Raw genomic sequence first — 19,195 nt, 5'->3', positions numbered from 1 at the left:
ATGGAGTCTTGCTCTGTTGCCCAGGCTGGAGTGCAGTGGTGTGATCTTGGCTCACTGCAACCTCTGTCTCCCTGGTTCAAGTGATTGTCCTGCCTCAGCCTCCCAAATAGCTGGAATTACAGGTGCCCACTACCATGCCTGACTAATTTTTGTATTTTTTAGTAGACATAAGGTTTTGCCATATTGGCCAGGCTGGTCTCGAACTCCTGACCTCAGGTAATTCACTCACCTTGACCTCCCAAAGCACTGGAATTACAGACATGAGCCACCATGCCTGGTCTGTTGCCTGATTTTTATTCTACCCTCTCTGACTTCAGGCCCCGGAGGTGACACATGGGACTACAAGCGTCACATGATGACGAAATTCACTGTGAAGGAGGATGTACCCCGTGGTTTTGGAAAACCTGCTGCTGACTGGCTGGAAATGCAAATGCTGGTTGGTGCCTTCGGTGCAGACCAGTGGGGCTTCCGGCCCCACACGGTGGTTCTGCATGGGAAGTCGGGAATCGGAAAATCGGCTCTGGCCAGAAGGATTGTGCTGTCCTGGGCGCAAGGTCGACTCTTCCAGAATATGTTCTCCTACGTCTTCTTCATCCCCATTAAAGAGGTGCAGCGGAGGAATGAGGCCAGCCTCGCAGAGCTCATCTCCAGGGAGTGGCCAGACTCCCAGGTTCCCGTGACGGAGATCATGTCCCAGCCGGAAAGGCTGCTGTTCATCCTCGACGGTTTTGATGACCTGGGCTCCAACATCCACAGTGACACCAAGCTCTGCAAAGCCTGGGATGAGAGACAGCCCATGGGAACCCTCATACACAGTCTGCTGAGGAAAGCCCTGCTCCCTGAGTCCTTCCTGATTGTCACCGTCCGAGACGTGGGTGTTGAGAGGCTCAAGTCGCAGGTGGTGTCCCCCCGTTACCTGCTTGTGAGAGGAATCTCCGCAGAAAGAAGAATCCACCTGCTCCTGGAGCACGGGACCAGGGAGCATCAGAAGGCACAGGTGGTGCATGCCATGATGAGCAACCGTGGGCTGTTTGACCAGTGCGAGGTGCCCGCCGTGGGCATGCTGGTCTGCGTGGCTCTGCAGCTGCAGGACGTGGAGAAGGAGGGGGTCGGCCTCACACTCACCGGTTTGTACGCCTCCTTCGTGTTCCGTCAGCTCACCCCTCGAGACGTGGCCCAGCGCTGTCTTGACCTGGAAGAAAAGGCCGTCCTGAAGCGCCTGTGCCGCATGGCTGTGGAAGGAGTGTGGAATATGAAGTCTGTGTTTGACAGCGACGACCTCCTGATGCACAATCTCGAGGAGTCTGAGCTCCGTGCTCTGTTGGGCATGGACATGCTTCTCCGGGATGGCCACTGTGAGGAGGAGCACTTCACATTTTTCCACCTCAGCCTCCAGGACTTCTGTGCGGCCCTGTACTACGTGTTAGAGGGGCTGGACGTCGAGCCAGCACTCTGTCCACTGTTCATGGAGAAAGGGAAAAGGTCGGTGGAGCTGAAACAGGCGGGCTTCCACAGCCACCTGCTTTGGATGAAGCGTTTCTTGTTCGGCCTCATGAATGAAAACGTAAGGAGGCCGCTGGAGGTCCTGCTGGGCTGCCCCGTTCCCCTGGGGGTGAAGCAGAAGCTTCTGCACTGGGTGTCTCTGTTGGGTCAGCAGACCAACGCCACCGCCCCAGCTGACACCCTGGATGCCTTCCACTGCCTTTTCGAGACTCAAGACAAAGAGTTTGTTCGCTCAGCGTTAAACAGCTTCCAGGAAGTGTGGCTTCCGATCTGCCAGAACATGGACTTGACGGCGTCTTCCTTCTGTCTCCAGAACTGTCCGAATTTGAGGAAAATTCGGGTGGATGTCAAGGGGATCTTCCTGCGGGACGAGTCGGCTGAGGCATGGCCTGTGGTTCCTCAATGGTAAGTGCCCTGGGCAGTTTTATTCTACGCCGTCCACCGGGCTCTGTGTCCCTGCTGCTGGGACTTAACAGTATTTCCAGGAATTTGAAGATCCCGGGTAATTGATTCAGGATAAATCGCCCAGATGACGTCCAGTCGGCTAAAACGACAGGACCTGAATCTGGCTCCTTGTCCATACCTGGGAAAGGTCTTAGAGAATACGGGGCCCCACCCACAATTCTAAAGGCAAGACTCGGGTTGAAACCCAGGAATATGGAGTTTCTTTTATTTTTTAATTTAGTTTATTTTGAAACATAGTCTTGCTCTGTCGCCCAGGCTGCTGTACAGTGGCTCGATCTCAGCTCACTGCAACTTCCACCTCCCAGGTTCAAGCGACTCTCCTGTCTCAGCCTCCTGAGTAGCTGGGACTACAGGTGTGCACCACCACGCCCAGCTAATTTTTGTGTTTTTAGTAGAGATGGGGTTTGACCATGTTGGCCAGGCTGGTCTCGAACTCCTGACCTTGTGATTCGCCCGCCTCTGCCTCCCACAGTGCTGGGATTACAGGCATGAGCAAGCTCCTGCTATCAATGTTATCTCTCAGGTCTGTGTATTGCTTGTTTGGCATGGGTTCCAGGGCCATGCTGTCCAACAGGGTGTTCTGTGATGAAAATATTCCACGTGCCTTGTCCAGTAGGGCAGCCACCAGCCTCATAAGCCTGTGCAGCATCTGAAATGTGAGTGAGTGAGACTGCGGAGGTGAAACTCAGCTTACTCCATTACAACTCATTTCTAGGTGTTTTTGTTTGTTTGTTTTGTTTTGAGACAGGCTCACTCTACTGCACAGGCTGGAGTGCAGTGGCATTAGCTCACTGCAGGCTCTGCCTCCTGCATTGAAGCGATTCTCATGCCTCCGTTTCACAAGTAGCTGGGATTACAGGTGTCCCCTCCCCCAACCATACTTGGCTAATTTTTGCATTTTGGGTAGAGACGGGGTTTTATCATCTTGACCAGGGTGATCTCTAACTCTGACCTCCTGATCCACTTGCCTCAGCCTTTTTTTGAGACTGTCTATGTCACCCAGGCTGGAGTGCAGTGATGTCATCTCAGTTCACTGCAACCTCACCTCCCTGGTTCAAGTGATTCTCCTGACTCAGCCTCCTGAGTAGCTGGGATTACAGGTGCTCACCACCACACCTGGCTAATATTTGTATTTTTAGTATTTGTATTTTGTATTTTTAGGGACAGAGTTTCACCATGTTGGCTAGGCTGATCTCGAACTCGTGATCTCAGATGATCTGCTAGCCTCAGCCTCCCAAAGTGCTGGGATTACAGGCATGAGCCACTGTTCCCGACCTCATTTATATTTAATAAATGAGGTAGCTGATGCTCACCGAACAGTGCAGGTCTAGAAAACCCTTTTCTGGACTGTCTTAGCGCCCATCCTCCCATGACCCAGAACGAAGCAGGGAAGAAGGTGCACAGGCTGGGTGTGGTGACTCATGCCTATAATCCCAGCACTCTGGGAGGCAGAGAAGGGGGTTGCTTGAGGCCAGGTTTTTTAGACTAGCAGCAAAGTAAGACCCTGTCTCTACAAGAACTCTTAAAACTAGCCAGTGTGGAGGTGTGTGCCTGTGGCCCCAGCTACTGAGGAGGCTGAGGTGGAAGGATCATTTGAGACCCGAAGCTGAAGGCTGCAGTGAGTTATGATCATGCCACTTCATTCCAGCTTGGGTGACAGGGTGAGATCCTGTCCCTAAAAAAATAATAATAGAAGTAAGAATGTGGACATTCCCTGGTGGTCTTGTTGTTAGGAAATTTTTAAAAAATAATAAAAATAAATGAGTGGCCACAGTGGCTTATGCCTATAATCCCAGCTCTTTGGGAGGCCAAGGCAGGTGGATCACAAGGTCCAGAGATCAAGACCATCCTGGCCAACATGGTGAAACTTTATCTCTACTAAAAATACAAAAATTATCCAGGTGTGGTGGTGGGTGCCTGTAACCCCAGCTACTCAGGAGGCTGAGACAGGAGAATCACTTGAACTGGGGAGTTGGAGGTTGCCGTGAGCAGCGATGGTACCATTCCACTCCAGCCTGGCGACAGAGCAAGACTGTCTCAAAAAAAAAAAAAAAAAAAAGGGGGGGGTGGGGTGGGGTGACCATTGCCACCCATCTGCTAATTCCTAAATCCCAGGCCTGCTACTTCCTGGCAGTGTGACCTTGGGCAGGTGACTCTGCTGCTCTGTGCCTCGGTTTCCCCATCTGTAAAACAGGTCCTGGCGTCTGCCTATCCAGTTGCTAGAAGACAGGTTGTACAGCCGCAGCTCTCGGGAACTGTGCCTGGCCCTTAGGTGACAGATATCAGCTAATGCTCATACCAGAGCTAAACTGACTGCTGGCGTACACGGAACCCTGGATGAACCTGGTTCTGAATTTTAGCCTTGCCACTAACTAGCCCTGTTGCCATTCACAATATAGGGGAAATAGCACCAACCTCACAGGTTTAAAACAGCATTAAATTCTCAAGTGGGGCTGGGCATGGCGGCTCACACCTCTCATCCCTGCACTTTGGGAGGTCAAGGCGGGTGGATCACTTGAGGTCAGGAGTCTGAGACCAGCCTGGCCAGCAAAGTGAAACCTCATCTCTGCTAAAAATACAAAAATTTTCTGGGTGTGGTGATACATGCCTGTATTCCCAGCTACTAGGGAGGCTGAGGCAGGAGAATTGCTGGAATCCAAGAGGCAGAAATTGCAGTGAGCTGAGATGGTGCCACTGCACTCCAGCCTGGGTGACAGAACCAGACTCCATCTTAAAAAAAAAAAAAAAAAAAAAAAAATTCTTGACCGTGTGCAGTGGCTCATGCCTGTAATCCCAGCACTTTGGGAGGCCGAGGCGGGCTGATCACTTGAGGTCAGGAGTTCGAGACCAGCTTGGTCAACGTGGTAAAACTACGTCTGTACTAAAAATATAAAAGTTAGCCACGCATGGTGGTGCATGCCTGTGATCCCAGCTACTGGGGTGGCTGAGGCCGGAAAATCACTTCAACTTGGGAGGCGTAGGTTGCAGTGAGCAGAGATGACACCACTGTTCTCTAGCCTGGGCGACAGAGACTCCATCTCCAAAGGAGAAAAAAAAAAAAGTAGAATCAAGTCTTTGTCCTTCTGTGGCTGGTATATGTCACCTAACATACGCTCCAGGTTCATCCATGTTGTCGAAAACGGAAGAATGTTCTTGTTTAAGGGTGTGGAACATTCCGTTTACATATGCATCATGTGTTCTCTCTTTTCATCCACTAGTGGATATGTAAGTTTTCCACATCTGAGCTATGATGAATAATGGCACAGTGTACGTGGGAGACCGCATACCTCTTCCCTGTTCTCCTGGGTGTATACGCCCAGAAGTGGGATTGCTCAGCCCTACGGCAACTCTGTTAATATTTTTAGGAACCTCTGTACTGTTTTCCAAGCTGTCGAACCATTTAATGTTCAGGTGGGAACTAGAATTGAAGCAATTATCTGATTGAGGAGCTAGCAGCTCCTAGTCATGCTTGCAATACCCTCTTGGGTACCGATGCGTCCAGGAGACGGCAGGGTGGACACAGGGGCCGTTATCCAGGCATGATAGCATCCACTAAGTTGCTTCAGAGCCTTGGAAGCCACTCCGGTCTTTCCTCAATAGGTCAGTTCCTCTCCTCTGACATGTTGCCACGATTGCTCACGTTAAACCCCATCCTGCCAGAGATTACATTTCTACTCCTCTCTGACATAGGCTGCGGAGTAAGACCCTTGTTGATGAGCAGTGGGAGAATTTCTGCTCCGTGCTTGGCACCCACCCTCACCTGCAGCAGCTGGACCTGGGCAGCAGTGTCCTGACCGAACGGGCCATGAAGACCTTGTGTGCCAAGCTGAGGCCTCCCACCTGCAAGATACAGAACCTGAGGTAAGGTGCCCCAACCCCTAGGAGAGAGATTCCCTTCAGGTGATGCTGTCCCAGCTCTCCCCCAGCTCCTGAGTGAAGGCCCATCGGAGAAAACTCAGATGCATCCTGAGGGCATAAGTGCCATGGAAGGTGTGGGAACCAAGTTCCCCAAAGCACAGAGACCTTGTGATGATGTTACTGAAGCAGGTTCCTTGATGCTGGCTTTGGAAGGATGAAGCTCCCTGACGCAGGGATTATTAATACTGTTTAATATGCTGTTTCCAGTAGCTGGCCACTCTCGGGCACTCGGGCATTTGTTGCTTTAAAATGAAATACAATTAATTAGAAATTTCCAAGTTAGAATGGGAGAAGAGGATGGGCATGGTGGCTCCCGCCTGTCATCCCAGCATGTCGGGAGGTGGAAGCAGGTGGATCACAAGGTCAAGAGTTCGAGACAAGCCTGACCAACATGGTGAAACCCCATCTTTACTAAAAATACAAAAATTAGTCGGGCATGGTCACGGGTACTTGTAATCCCAGCTACTCAGGAGGCTGAGGCAGGAGAATCACTTGAACCTGGGAGATGGAGGTTGCAGTGAGCCAAGATCACACCACTGCATTCCAGGCTGAGCGACAGAGCGAGACTTCATCTCAAAGTAAAGGGAGAAGGATGAGAAAAAAACTGAGGATACAACTAAATACCACCTGTGTCTAAGGTACCTCCCTTTCCCCATCTCCTGCAGGCTGAGAAACGCACAGATGACCCCTGGTCTGCAGCACCTCTGGAGAACCCTCATCACCAACCGCAACCTGAGATCCCTCAACTTGGGAAGCACCCACCTGAAGGAAGAGGATGTCAGGATGGCGTGTGAAGCCTTAAAACACCCCAGATGTATGTTGGAGTGTTTGAGGTATGTTTTTGGCAGGGATTTTGCCTTTTGTTTCTTAGTGTTTACTTGTTTTTGAAATGACAGAAAGTGGCACCAATTTAAGAGTTGTAAAGATAAAAAAACTTCTAATAATGCATGGTCATGGTGGTGGTGGTTGCAGGGGTTTTTAGTGCCACTGAATTGTACAACTAAATAGTTCAAATAGTCCATTTAAGGTTGTAAATATTTTATCACAATAAAAAAAGCTCAAGTTTCACGATTTTTCCTTTTTGAGACAGATTCTCACTCTGTTGCCCAGGCTGGAGCACAGTGGCACAATCTTGGCTCACTGCAACCTCTGCTTCCCAGGTTAAAGCAATCCTCGTGCCTTAGCCTCCAGAGTAGCTGGGATTACAGACACCCACCACCATGCCCAGCTAATTTTTTGTATTTTTTAGTAGAAATGGGGTTTTGCCATGTTGGCCAGGCTGGTCTCAAACCCCTGACCTAGTGATCCATCTGCCTCGGCCTCCCAAAGTGCTGGGATTACAGGCGTGAGCCACTGAGCCTGGCCCATAAAAATGTTTTTATGCAGAGGCAAGGTATCACTTGGTTGCCCAGTCTGGTCTTGAACTCCTGGACTCAGGTGATCCTCCCACCTCTGCCTCCCAGAGCACTGAGATTATAGGCATGAGCCACCATACCTGGTGAGATTTTAATTGTATAATGATCAAATGCGCCCTTCTGGGCTTGGCGTGGTGGCTCATGCCTGTAATCCCAGCACTTTGGGAGGCTAAGGCAGGCAGATCACCTGAGGTCAGGAGTTCAAGACCAGCCTGGCCAACATGGTGAAACTCCATCTCTACTAAAAAGACAAAAATTGGCCAGGTGTGGTAGGCACCTGTAATTTCAGCTACTTGGGAGGCCGAGGCCAGGCCATCGTTTGAACCCAGGAGGCAGAGGTTGCAGTGAGCCGAGACTGCGCCACTGCACTCCAGCCTGGGCCACCGAGCAAAACTCTGTCTCAAAAAAAGATAGAGCTGCTCCATTCATCTCTGCGCCAGCCAGGCACTGGTCTAAGTGTTGCCTGGCTATTCTAATACTCTGATCCTCACAACCACCACTGAGATTGGTAGTGCTGTCTTCCTCATTTCCAGGGGGTAAACTGAGTCACAGAGCTGCTAAACTACTTGCTTGATAGGAAATTAAGTGATGTGTTGGACTTGGGTGGACTTGGTGGCTCGTGGGGCAGCTGTACATTCATCTTTTGTAAATACCGCTGGTCATCGCGGAAGCTCATACCTTTCAGCAAATGCTTGAGTGCCCGCTATATACCAGGCACTGTTGCAGCTGCCAAGAGGAACGCAGAGAACAAAGCAACCAGGCGTCCGCCTTCATGGAGATGACATTCTAGGAAGGAAGACAGGCAGGAAACCAGCACTCACTTAGTATGTGAAATGTTGTCTGGAGGCCAGTCTCGGGGGCTCACACCTGTAATCCCAGCCCTCCGGGATGCTGAGGCAGGCAGATCGCCTGAGGTCAGGAGTTGGAGACCAGTCTGGCCAACATGGTGAAACCCTGTTTCTACTAACAATACAAAAATGAGCTGGGTCTGGTGACTCACGCCTGTAATCCCAGCACTTTGGGAGGCCTAGGCGGGTGGCTTACCGAGGTCAGGAGTTCAAGACCAGCCTGGTCAACATGGTGAAACCCCGTCTCTACTAAAACTGCAGGACAGTAGCCGGGTGTGGTGGCAGGTGCCTGTAATACCAGGAACTCAGGAGGCTGAGTCAGGAGAATGGCTTGCACACAGGAGGCAGAGGTTGCAGTGAGCTGAGACCACATCACTGCACCCTAGCCTGGGTGACAGCAAGACCCTGTCTCAAAAAATAAAAATGTTGGCTCGGGCACATTGCTGTGAATGTTGAATAGAGGAGAACAGTGGAGGGAGGTGGGGTAGTTGAAGGTCTGCCTTACCTGAAAGGCAACCTTCAAAAGGCATGAATGGGAACACGAACCCCATGAAGACCTGAGGAAGCAGGGAGGGGGATGTTGAAATGGAAGGAACAGCAACTTCTCAGACCCGAGAGGAGCAGGCAGAGTCCCAGGGCCAGGAGGAGGGCTGGCAGGGCTGGTGCGTGCCAAGTGGAGGGGAAATGGGCTGCAGTTGCCTCATGCTGCTGTTCTCCGCAGGCTGGATCGCTGTGGACTGACCCACACCTGTTACCTGAAGATCTCGCAGATCCTGACCACCTCCCCCAGCCTGAGCTCCCTGAGCTTGGCAGGAAATGAGGTGACGGACGACGGAGTGAAGGCGCTCGGTGAGGTCTTGAAGGTCTCCCAGTGCACCCTGCAGAAGCTGATGTGAGTTCCACCTCCTTTCCACCAGGATTACCTTCACTTAGCTTCTCCAGGTCATGGTGGGAGCGGAATGAGCAGGTGTACAACGCAGGGGTGAGGAGGGAAGTTGGGACCTCCCAGGACTGCCCCAGTGCCGGGGTATGAGAATAACCTGATATATAGCTATCCTTGCCACGAAATTCCAAATGGATATAAAAGGTGGAGCTGGAATCAGCCAGGTGGAAATTACACAGTGACCTTCCCTCCTGACAAAGCTCTCTTGGGCGTGAGGCTTACCTGTGCAGCTTACACAGTGGGTTGGTGAATGCTTGGCCTCACAACTGAAGAGATACATGTGCTCAGTCACTCAAAGCGCGTGGGTGGGGGTCAGGCTCCCCTCTGTCTCGTACAGTCCAGGCCGGAGCTTATGCATTCTGGGCTTCTGGGCACAGAGGCTCAAAAAAGGAGAAGGTTCTGAGCAGAGCATCACGCAAAGTCCCAATCCTCCCCTCCCTGTGGAGATGAGGACGCCGAGAGCAGGGATGAACCCTGCGTGTGTTACTCTAACACAAGTGCCTCCAAGTAGAAACGTGGGGTGGCAGCTCTGCACCCCAACATCTCATGGTCCAAAGGATACCACTTTTTTTTTCTTTTTTTTTTCTTTTTTTGGAGAAGCAGTTTTCCTGTTACCAGGCTGGAGTGCAGTGATGTGATCTCAGCTCACTGCAACCTCCGCCTCCCGGGTTCAAGCGATTCTCCTGCCTCAGCCTCTCGAGTAACTGGGACTGTGCCCGCCACCATGCCCAGCTAACTTCTTTATTTTTAGTAGAGACGGGGTTTCACCATGTTGGCCAGGATGGTCTCGATCTCTTGACCTCATGATCCGCTGCCCCAGCTTCCCAAAGTGCTGGGATTACAGGTGTCAGCCGCCACATCCAGCCCGTGTTTTTATTTCCCGTGTCAGAGTTCTGCTGTTGCAGGCTGAGTGCAGTGGTGAGATCCTAGCTCGCTGCGGCCTGGACCTCTTGGGCCCAAGCTATCCTCCCACCTCGGCCTCCCAAACCTCTGGGACTACAGGTGTGAGCCACCGCATCTGGCCCAAAGGATATCACTTGTTTACTGACAAATGGTCTAGAAGGGGAGGAGGGCCAGGCACCGTGGCTCATGCCTGTAATCCCCGTACTTTGGGAGGCCAAGGCGGGCAGATTGCCCGAGGTCACAGTTCAATACCAGCCTGACCAACATGGTGAAACTTCATCTCTACTAAAAATACAAAATTAGCTGGGTGCGGTGGTTCATGTCTGTAATTCCAGCTACTCGGGAGGCGGAGGCTGCGGTGAGCTGAGATTGTGCCATTGCACTTCAACCTCAGCCACAATAGCAAAATTCCATCTCAAAAAAATAAATAAATAAATAAATAAATAAATAAATAATAAAGGTTGGGGGTGGGTGGGGAGGAGGAAGCAGCAGCAACAGTTACAGGAACCACTGTTCAACACTTACTGAGCTGTGCCAAGCGCAGCACTGAAAGTCCTCCAAGACTTCGTCGCTGAGTTCTCAAGACAGGTCTGAGGAGTAGGCATTGTTGATAACCCGATTGACAGATGCTTCGGAAAGGCTGCATCACTTGTGCACATTGGACAGTGCTTGGGTGGTGTTGCCAGGAGTTAAGGCTGGGGCCGATTCCGCTGAGCCATCTGGCATTGCAGCCACTATCCACGTGCGGCCAGCCAAATCTAAATTAAATGGAAAAGTCGGTTTCCCCATCACACTAGACCCATTCAAGAGCTCATAGCCATGTGGGGCTAGCAGCTGCCATTCTGGACGGCGCAGCTCTAGGTGACCTTTTAATTTTACCTGGATGACAGTGCTGGTATCAGCGAGACATCCAGGCTCATGGTGACGGGCTGTGACCCCTTCACAGGCTGAGCGCAGAAAGGGGTGTTCAACTCAAGTTCTTGTTACAGCAGAACACCCGTCACTCATGTAGCAGACTGTTAGGAATCACGTCAGTGCTACATAAAAAGCTGCTTAGATGGCCAGGCGTCGTGGTTCATGCCTGTTACCCCAGCACTTTGAGAGGCCGAGGTGGGCAGATCACCTGAGGTCAGGAGTTCAAGAGCAGCCTGACCAGTGTGCTGAAACCCTGTCTCTACTAAAAGTACAAAAGAATTAGCTGGGTGTGGTGGCATGCCCCTGTAATCCCAGCTACTTGAGAGGCTGAGTCAGGAGAATTGCTTGAACCTGGGATGTAGAGGTTGTGGTAAGCCAAGATGGAGCCATTGTACTCCAGCCTGGGCAACAAGAGCAAAACTCTGCCTTAAAAGAAAAAAAAGATTGCGGCCGGGCGCGGTGGCTCAAGCCTGTAATCCCAGCACTTTGGGAGGCCAAGGCGGGTGGATCACGAGGTCAAGAGATCGAGACCATCCTGGTCAACACGGTGAAACCCCGTCTCTACTAAAAATACAAAAAATTAGCTGGGCATGGTGGTGCGTGCCTGTAATCCCAGCTACTCAGGAGGCTGAGGCAGGAGAATTGCCTGAACCCAGGAGGCGGAGGTTGCGGTGAGCCGAGATCGCGCCATTGCACTCCAGCCTGGGTAACAAGAGCGAAACTCTGCCTCAAAAAAAAAAAAAAAAAAAAAAAAAAATATTGCTTTACTTTTGAAAAAGCAGAGGATCTAGTTTATGCCTAAGGCTTATGATGTGTTAAATGTACTTTTTTTGGAAGTGGTCTTGCTCTCTGTTCACACAGGCTGGAGTTCAGTGGCAGTCACAGCTGACTACAGTCTCTACCTCCCAGGCTCAAGGGATCCTCCTGCCTCAGCTTCCCAAGTAGCTGGGACTACATGCATGCACCACCATGCCCAGCTAATTTTTCTTTTTAGAGATACAGTCTTGCTATGTTGCCCAGGCTGGTCTCAAACTCCTGGGCTCAAGCAATCCTCCTGCCTCAGCCTCTCAAAGTCCTGGATTACAAGCATAAGCCATGGTGCCCAGCCTAAGTGGACTTTTAAATGGAAAAATCAGCCGGGCAGTGTCTCATGCCTGTAAAGCCAACACAACACTTTGGAGGTCGAGGCAGATGGATCACTTGAGGTCAGGAGTTTAAGACCAGCATGGCCAACATGGTGAAACCCTGTCTCTGTTAAAAATGCAACAATGAGTCAAGTGTGGTGGTGCATGTCTATGATCCCAGCTACTCCGGAGGCCGAGGCAGGAGAACCGCTTGAACCTGTGAGGCGGAGGTTACAGTGAGCCAAGATCATGCCACTGCACTCCAGCCTGGGCAACAGTGAGACTCCATCTCGAAATAAACTAAATAAGTAAATAAATTGGAAAAGTCACTCATTTCGGCGAAGCCTTACATCACAGCCACGTGGAGGCTGGAAGTAGCTGAGCATTGAGCACAGCCATGCTGCCCATCTATTTCCCATCATGACTGGCAGATCTCATCACTCACAATACCTATGGTATTTTGGGGGGCTGATGCATTGGAGTTGAGTTTGCAAGTCAAAGGGAGAGACAATGTGACTTGGTCATATGTCTGCAAGGACATGCCAGCTGTGGGGGTGATACCTCTTCCCCTCCCTTGCAAAGGAGGGAGAGATGGAACTTGAACATACCTCATCCCATTCTCTGGGGTTCTCTTCTTGCAGACTGCAGGACTGCAGCATCACAGCCACGGGCTGCCAGAGTCTGGCCTCAGCCCTGGTCACCAACCACAGCTTGACACACCTGTGCCTTTCCAACAACAACCTGGGGAATGAAGGTGTGAGTCTGCTGTGTCGATCCTTGAGGCTTCCCCACTGTGGTCTGCAGAGGCTGATGTGAGTCTGGCTTGCTCCCCCGGGGGACTTCCTAGCTTTCTAACGTAGAGTGGTGCAGCTGTCAAAGCAGAAAGCAGGGTTGGGAGTGTGGACCTCATCACGTGAGGGGACCTGGCATGTGCTGAATCCTGTCCCTGTTCACGGCCCCTAGATTGCATCCTTTCCTGGAAAGTTCTATGTCTGCCTTTGTGTTATCTTACAGTGGGAAGTCATCTGTTCAGACGGCGAGTTCTCATAGTTTGAGGTCATCATATTCTACAAAGTCACCCTTGAGCACTGAACCAGCCCACACGGAGCCGTTGCCCAGGGAGGAGGGGTAAAGGGTTAGGTTCCTGCAGGCCTCTAGTCACGTTTTCATCCAGCGATGAAGACTTCGTATTTCGTGTTTCCATTCAGTGGCTTACTTTAATACCCTGACTTTAATACCAACGTGACCAACAGCACTGTGACCCATGCCTGACAAAGCCCCTCTGACACAGGTGATGGACCTTCAAGCCTCCCCACCTCCCCAGCAGTGGACAGCACTTCAGCGTTACATTAGGAGGTCATTTTAAACAACAAAATTGTGGCCGTGCCAGTGGCTCACACTTATAATCTCAGCACTTAGGGAGGCCGAGGAGGGTGGATCACGAGGTCAGGAGTTCGAGACTAGCCTGCCCAACATGGTGAAACCCCATCTCTACAAAAAATACAAAAGATTAGTTGGGTGTGGTGATGTGCACCTATAATGCCAGCTACTCGGGAGGCTGAGGCAGGAAAATCACTTGAACCCAGAAGGTGGAAGTGACAGTGAGCCGAGATCGTGCCACGGCACTCCAGTCTGGATGACAGAGTGAGCCTTTGTCACAAAACAAAATTGTCCTCAAAAAGCTCAAAAAATCAGCTGGGTACAGTGGCTCATGCCTGTTATCCCAGCACTTTGGGAGACCAAGGCGGGGTGGATCACAAGGTCAGGAGTTAAAGATCAGCCTGGCCAACATAGTGAAACTCCATCTCTACTAAAAATACAAAAAAATTAGCTGGATGTGGTGGTGTGCGTCTGTAATCCCAACTCCTCGGGAGGTTGAGGCAGGAGAATCGATTGAACTTGGGAGGTGGAGGCTGCAATGACCCAAGATTGGCCCATTGCACTCCAGCCTGAGCAACAGAGTGAGACTCCATCTCAAAAATTCCAACAAACATGGTACTAAGACCTCAGAAAGGACACTCCCTGACAGTGGAGAGCTGAAAGCAGTTCGGCCTCCACTGGGAGTGACATGTGTGCCTGCAGACTCGAGTTCTTCTCTGCTCCGCGCACATGCGTGTCCAGGAAGGACTGTGAGCACTGCCAGTGTTGATTCGGAGAATTACCAAGACATTTTAGCAAGTAGGAAAATTCACAAAGACAGAATCGGTGAATAATGAGGATCGATTGTATTGATTTACTGTGTTTATTAGTTGCTAGTGATACAGAGACAAAATACAGATGAGTTCTCATTTTTTATTTTTCCATAAGTTATTGGGGTGCAGGTGGTATTCGGTTATATAATTAAGTTTTTGTTTTGTTTTTTGAGATAGTTGGAGTTCAGTAGTGCGATCTCAGCTCACTGCAACCTGCGCCTCCCCTGCAGGGTTAAAGCAATTGTCCTGCCTCAGCATCCCGAGTAGCTGAGATTACAGGCTTGCACCACCACACCCAGATAATTTTGTATTTTTAGTAGAAAGATGGAGTTTTTCTATGTTGTCCAGGCTGGTCTTGAACTCCTGACAGGTGATCTGCCCACCTTGGCCTCCCAAAGTGCTGGAATTACAGGTATGAACCACCACGCCTGACCAGGTTACATGAGTAAATTCTTTAGTGGTGATTTGTGAGATTTCGGTGCACCCCTCACTCAAGCAGTGTACACTGCACCATATTTGCTGTCTTTTATCCCTCATCCCCTCCTGCTCTTCCCCCCAAATCCCCAAAGTCCATTGTGTCATACTTAGGCATTTGCAGCCTCATAGTTTAGCTCCCACTTACCAGTGAGAACATACAACATTTGGTTTTCCATTCCTGAGTTAACTTCACTTAGAAAAATAGTCTCCAATCTCATCCAGGTCACTGCAAATGCTGCTGATTCATTCCTTTTTATGGCTGCATAGTATTCCATTGTATATACACACCATAGTTTCTTTATCCACTCATTGATGGGCATTTGGGTTGGTTCCACGATTTTGCAATTGTGAATTATACTGCTATAAACATGCGTGTGCAAGTATCTTTTTCGAATATTGACTTCTTTTCCTCTGGGTAGATACCCAGTAGTGAGATTGCTGGATCAAATGGTACTTCTACTTTTGGTTATTTAAGGAATCTCCACACTGTTTTCCATGGCAGCTGTACTAGTTTACCTTCCCACCAGCAGTGTAGAAGTGTTCCCTGTTCACCGTTTCCATGCCAACATCTACTGTTTGATTTTTTTGATTATGGCCATTCTTGCAGGAGTAAAGGGATGTCATATTGTGGTTTTAATTTGCATTTCCCTAATGATTAGTGATGTTGAGCTTTTTTCATTTGTTGGCCATTTGTATATCTTCTTTTGAGAATTGTCTATTCATGTCCTTGGCCCACTTTTTGATGGGATTTTTTTCTTACGGATTTGAGTTCATTGTAGATTCTGCATATTAGTCCTTTGTCAGATTTATAGACTGTGAAGATCTTCTCCCACTCTATGGGCTGTCTGTTTACCCTGCTGACTGTTCTTTCGCCATGCAAAAGCACTTTCGTTCAATTAGGTCCCAGCTATTTATCTTTGTTTTTATTGCGTTGGCTTTTGAGTTTTTGGTCATGAGCCCCTTGCCTAAGCCAATGTCTCTAAGGGTTTTTACAATGTTATCTTCTAGAATTGTTATAGTTTCGAGTCTTAAGTTTAGGTTTAAGTCTTTTTTGGGCGGGGCTGGGGGAGAGGGGATGGAGTTTGACTTTTGTCGCCCAGGCTGGAGTGCAATGGTACAATGTTGGCTCACTGCAACCTCTGCCTCCTGGGTTCAAGTGATTCTCCTGCATCAGCCTCCCCAGTAGCTGAAATTACAGGTGCCTGCCACTGTGCCCAGCTAATTTTTGTATTTTTAGTAGAAACGGGGTTTCACTGTGTAGGCCTGGCTGATCTCAAACTCCTGACTTAGTGATCTGCCTGCCTCGGCCTCCCATAGTGCTGGAATTACAGGTATGAGCCAACACGCCCAGCCAGGTGTAAGTCTTTAATCCATCTTGAGTTAATTTTTGTATAAGGCGAGAGATGACGATTATCCAGTTTTGTTCTCCTGCGTGTGGCTAGTCAATTATCCCAGCACCATTTGTTGCAAAGGGTGTTCTTTCCCCACTTTGTTTTTGTTTGCTTTGTCAAAGATCAGTTGGCCGTGTAAGTATTTGGGTTTATTTTTTGGTTCTCCATTCTGTTTCATTGATGTCTGTGCCGATTTTTGTACCAGTACCATGCTCTTTGGTGACTATGGCTTTATAGTATAGTTGGAAATCAGATAACGTGATGCCTTTAGATTTGTCCTTTTTGTTTAGTCTTGCTTTGGCCGTGCAGGCTCTTTTTTTGCTTCCATTTGAATTTTAGAATTGTTTTTTCTAGTTTGGTGAAGAATGATGGTGGTATTTTGATGGGAACTGCATAGAATTTGTAGATTGTTTTTGTCAGTATGGTCATTCTCACAATATTCTACCCATCCATCCATGAGCGTGGGATGTGTTTCCGTTGGTTCATGTTGTCTATGATTTCTTTCAGCAGTGTTTTGTAGTTTTCCTGGTAGAGGTCTTTCACCTCCTTGGTTAGGTATGTTCCTAAGTTTTTGTTTTGTTTTCTTTTGTTTTTACGGGTGTTGAAAAGGGGTTTGAGTTCTTGATTTCTCTGCTTCGTCACTGTTGATGTACAAAAGAGCTATTGATTTGTGTACGTTAATCTTGTATCTGGAAACTTTGTTGAATTCTTTCCTCAGTTCTAGGAGCTTTCTGGAGGAGTCCTTAGGGTTTTCAAGGTAAACAATGACATAGCAAACAGTGACAGTTTGACTTCCTCTTTACCAACTTGGACGCCCTTTATTTCTTTCTCTTGTCTGATTGCTCTGGCTAGGACTTCCAGTACTGTGTTGAAGAGGAGTGGTGAGAGTGAGCATCCTTGTCTTGTTCCAGTTCTCAGAGTGAATGCTTTTAACTTTTCCCCATTCAGTATTATGTTGGCTGTGGGTTTCTCATAGACAGCTTTTATTACATTAAGGTATGACCCTTGTATGCCGATTTTGCTCAGAGTTTTAATCATTAAGTGATGCTGGATTTTGTCAAATGCTTTCTCTGCCTCTACTGAAATGATCATGTGATTTTTGTTTTTAATTCTATTTATGTGGTGTATCACATTCATTGACTTGCATATATTAAACCATCCCTGCATTCCTGGTATGACGTCTACTTGATCATGGTGGATTATCTTTTTGATATGTTGTTGGATTTGGTTAGCTAGTATTTTGTTAAGATCTTTAGGATCTATGTTCATTAACGATATTGGTCTGTATTTTCTTTTTTGGTTGTGTCCTTTTCTAGCTTTCATATTAGGGTGATACTGGCTTCATAGAATGAATTAGGTAGGGTTCCTTTTTCCCTATCTTGTGGAGTAGTGTCAAAAGGATTGGTACCAATTCTTGTATGAATGGTAGAATTCTCTTATTAATCCATCTAGTCCTAGACTTTCTTTGTTGGTAATTTAAAAATTACCATTTCAGTCTTACTGCTTGTTACTGGTCTGTTCAGAATACCCAATTCCACTAGGAGGGTTGTATATTTCCAGGAATTTATCCATCTCTTTTAGTTTCTCTAGTTTATGTGCATAAAGTTGTTCGTAGTATCCTTGAATGGTCTTTAGTATTTCATTGGTGTCGATAGTAATGTCTCCTGTTTTGTTTCTTAGTGAGATTATTTAGGTTTTTTCACTTCGCTTCTTGGTTAATCTTGCCAATTGTCTATCAATTCTATTCCTCTTTTCAAAGAACCAGCCTTTTGTTGCATTTATCTTTTGTAATTTTTTTTGTTTCAGTTTCATTTAGTTCTGCTCTGATCTTGGTTATTTTCTTTATTCTGCTGGGTTTGGGTTTGGTTGTTCTTGTTTCTCTAGTTCCTTGAGGTGTGACCTTAGAGTGCCTGTTTGTACTCTTTCAGTCTTTTTGATGTAGGCGTTCAGGGCCACGAACCTGCCCCCTTATCACTGCCTTTGCTGTATCCCAGAGGTTTGTGTTTTTTTGTTTTTGTTTTCGTTTTTTGGTTTTTGGGTTTTTTTTTTTTTTTGTTTTTTTGAGAAAGAAAAAAAGAATTTAAAAAGAAGAAAAAGAAAAAAGAATAAAGGAAAGGAAGAAAGAGGAAGAGGGAGAGAGAACAGGGGTGTTGCTTTATTGCCCGGGCTAGAATGCAGTCTAAAAATGGGTATGCCTGTAATTGTGTTTAATAATAGAGACATAAAAAAAAATGAGGGAAGAAAATAATAAGCAGCCAACCAATATTTCATTTAAACCTGTAAATATGTGTGATGTAGTACTGATAAGAGTGTATATTTTGTGTATTTAAAGTGGAGAGTTCTATGAATGTTAATTAAGTCTACTTGTTCCGGATCTGAGTTCAAGTCCTGAATATCAATGTTAACTTTCTGTCTCATTGATCTGTAAGTCTCCCACTATTATTGTGCGGGAGTCCAGGTCTCTTTATAAGTCTTATATATCTGTGTATTTCTGTATTGGGTGCATATATATTTAGGATCTTTAGCTCTTCTTGTTACATTGATCCTTTTATCTTTATGTAATATCCTTCTTTGCTTCTTTTGATCTTTATTGCTTTGAAGTCTATTTTATCAGCAAAAATTGCAACTCCTGCTTTCTATTTATTTATTTTTGCTCTCCATTTGGTTGGTAAATTTTTCCCCATCCCTTTGTTTTGAGTCTTTGTGTATCCTTGCATGTGAGATGGATCTGGATGTAGCATACCAATGGGTCTTGGCTTTTTTTTGCCTGCCTGTGTCTATGGATTGGGGGATTTAGTCGATTTAAATTTAGAACAATAGGCCGGGCGCGGTGGCTCAAGCCTGTAATCCCAGCACTGTGGGAGGCCGTGGCGGGTGGATCACGAGGTCAAGAGATCGAGACCATCCTGGTCAGCATGGTGAAACGCCGTCTCTACTAAAAATACAAAAAATTAGCTGGGCATGGTGGCGCCTGCCTGTAATCCCAGCGACTCAGGAGGCTGGGGCAGGAGAATTGCCTGAACCTGGGAGGCGGAGGTTGCGGTGAGCCGAGATCGCGCCATTGCACTCCAGCCTGGGTAACAAGAGCGAAACTCCGTCTA

At 48.1% G+C, this 19,195-nt stretch overlaps 1 protein-coding gene across 1 annotated transcript in view; it reads left to right on the top strand.

Annotated features, from left to right (window-relative positions):
* NLRP5 (NLR family pyrin domain containing 5) overlaps window positions 1–19,195 on the top strand; it is a 61,948-nt gene that overhangs the window by 28,096 nt on the left and 14,657 nt on the right. Inside the window, 5 exon segments of the mRNA XM_032263303.1 lie at window positions 318–1,908; window positions 5,659–5,829; window positions 6,552–6,719; window positions 8,871–9,041; window positions 12,676–12,846. Coding sequence (XP_032119194.1) covers window positions 318–1,908; window positions 5,659–5,829; window positions 6,552–6,719; window positions 8,871–9,041; window positions 12,676–12,846 — 2,272 coding nt within the window.

Source organism: Sapajus apella, unplaced genomic scaffold (assembly GCF_009761245.1).
Source record: "Sapajus apella isolate SASKATOON/1434 unplaced genomic scaffold, GSC_monkey_1.0 scaffold135, whole genome shotgun sequence".
NCBI classification, from domain to species: domain Eukaryota; kingdom Metazoa; phylum Chordata; class Mammalia; order Primates; family Cebidae; genus Sapajus; species Sapajus apella.
The sequence above is the reverse complement of the archived record's forward strand: the minus strand, read 5'-3'. Positions and strand labels throughout refer to the sequence as shown.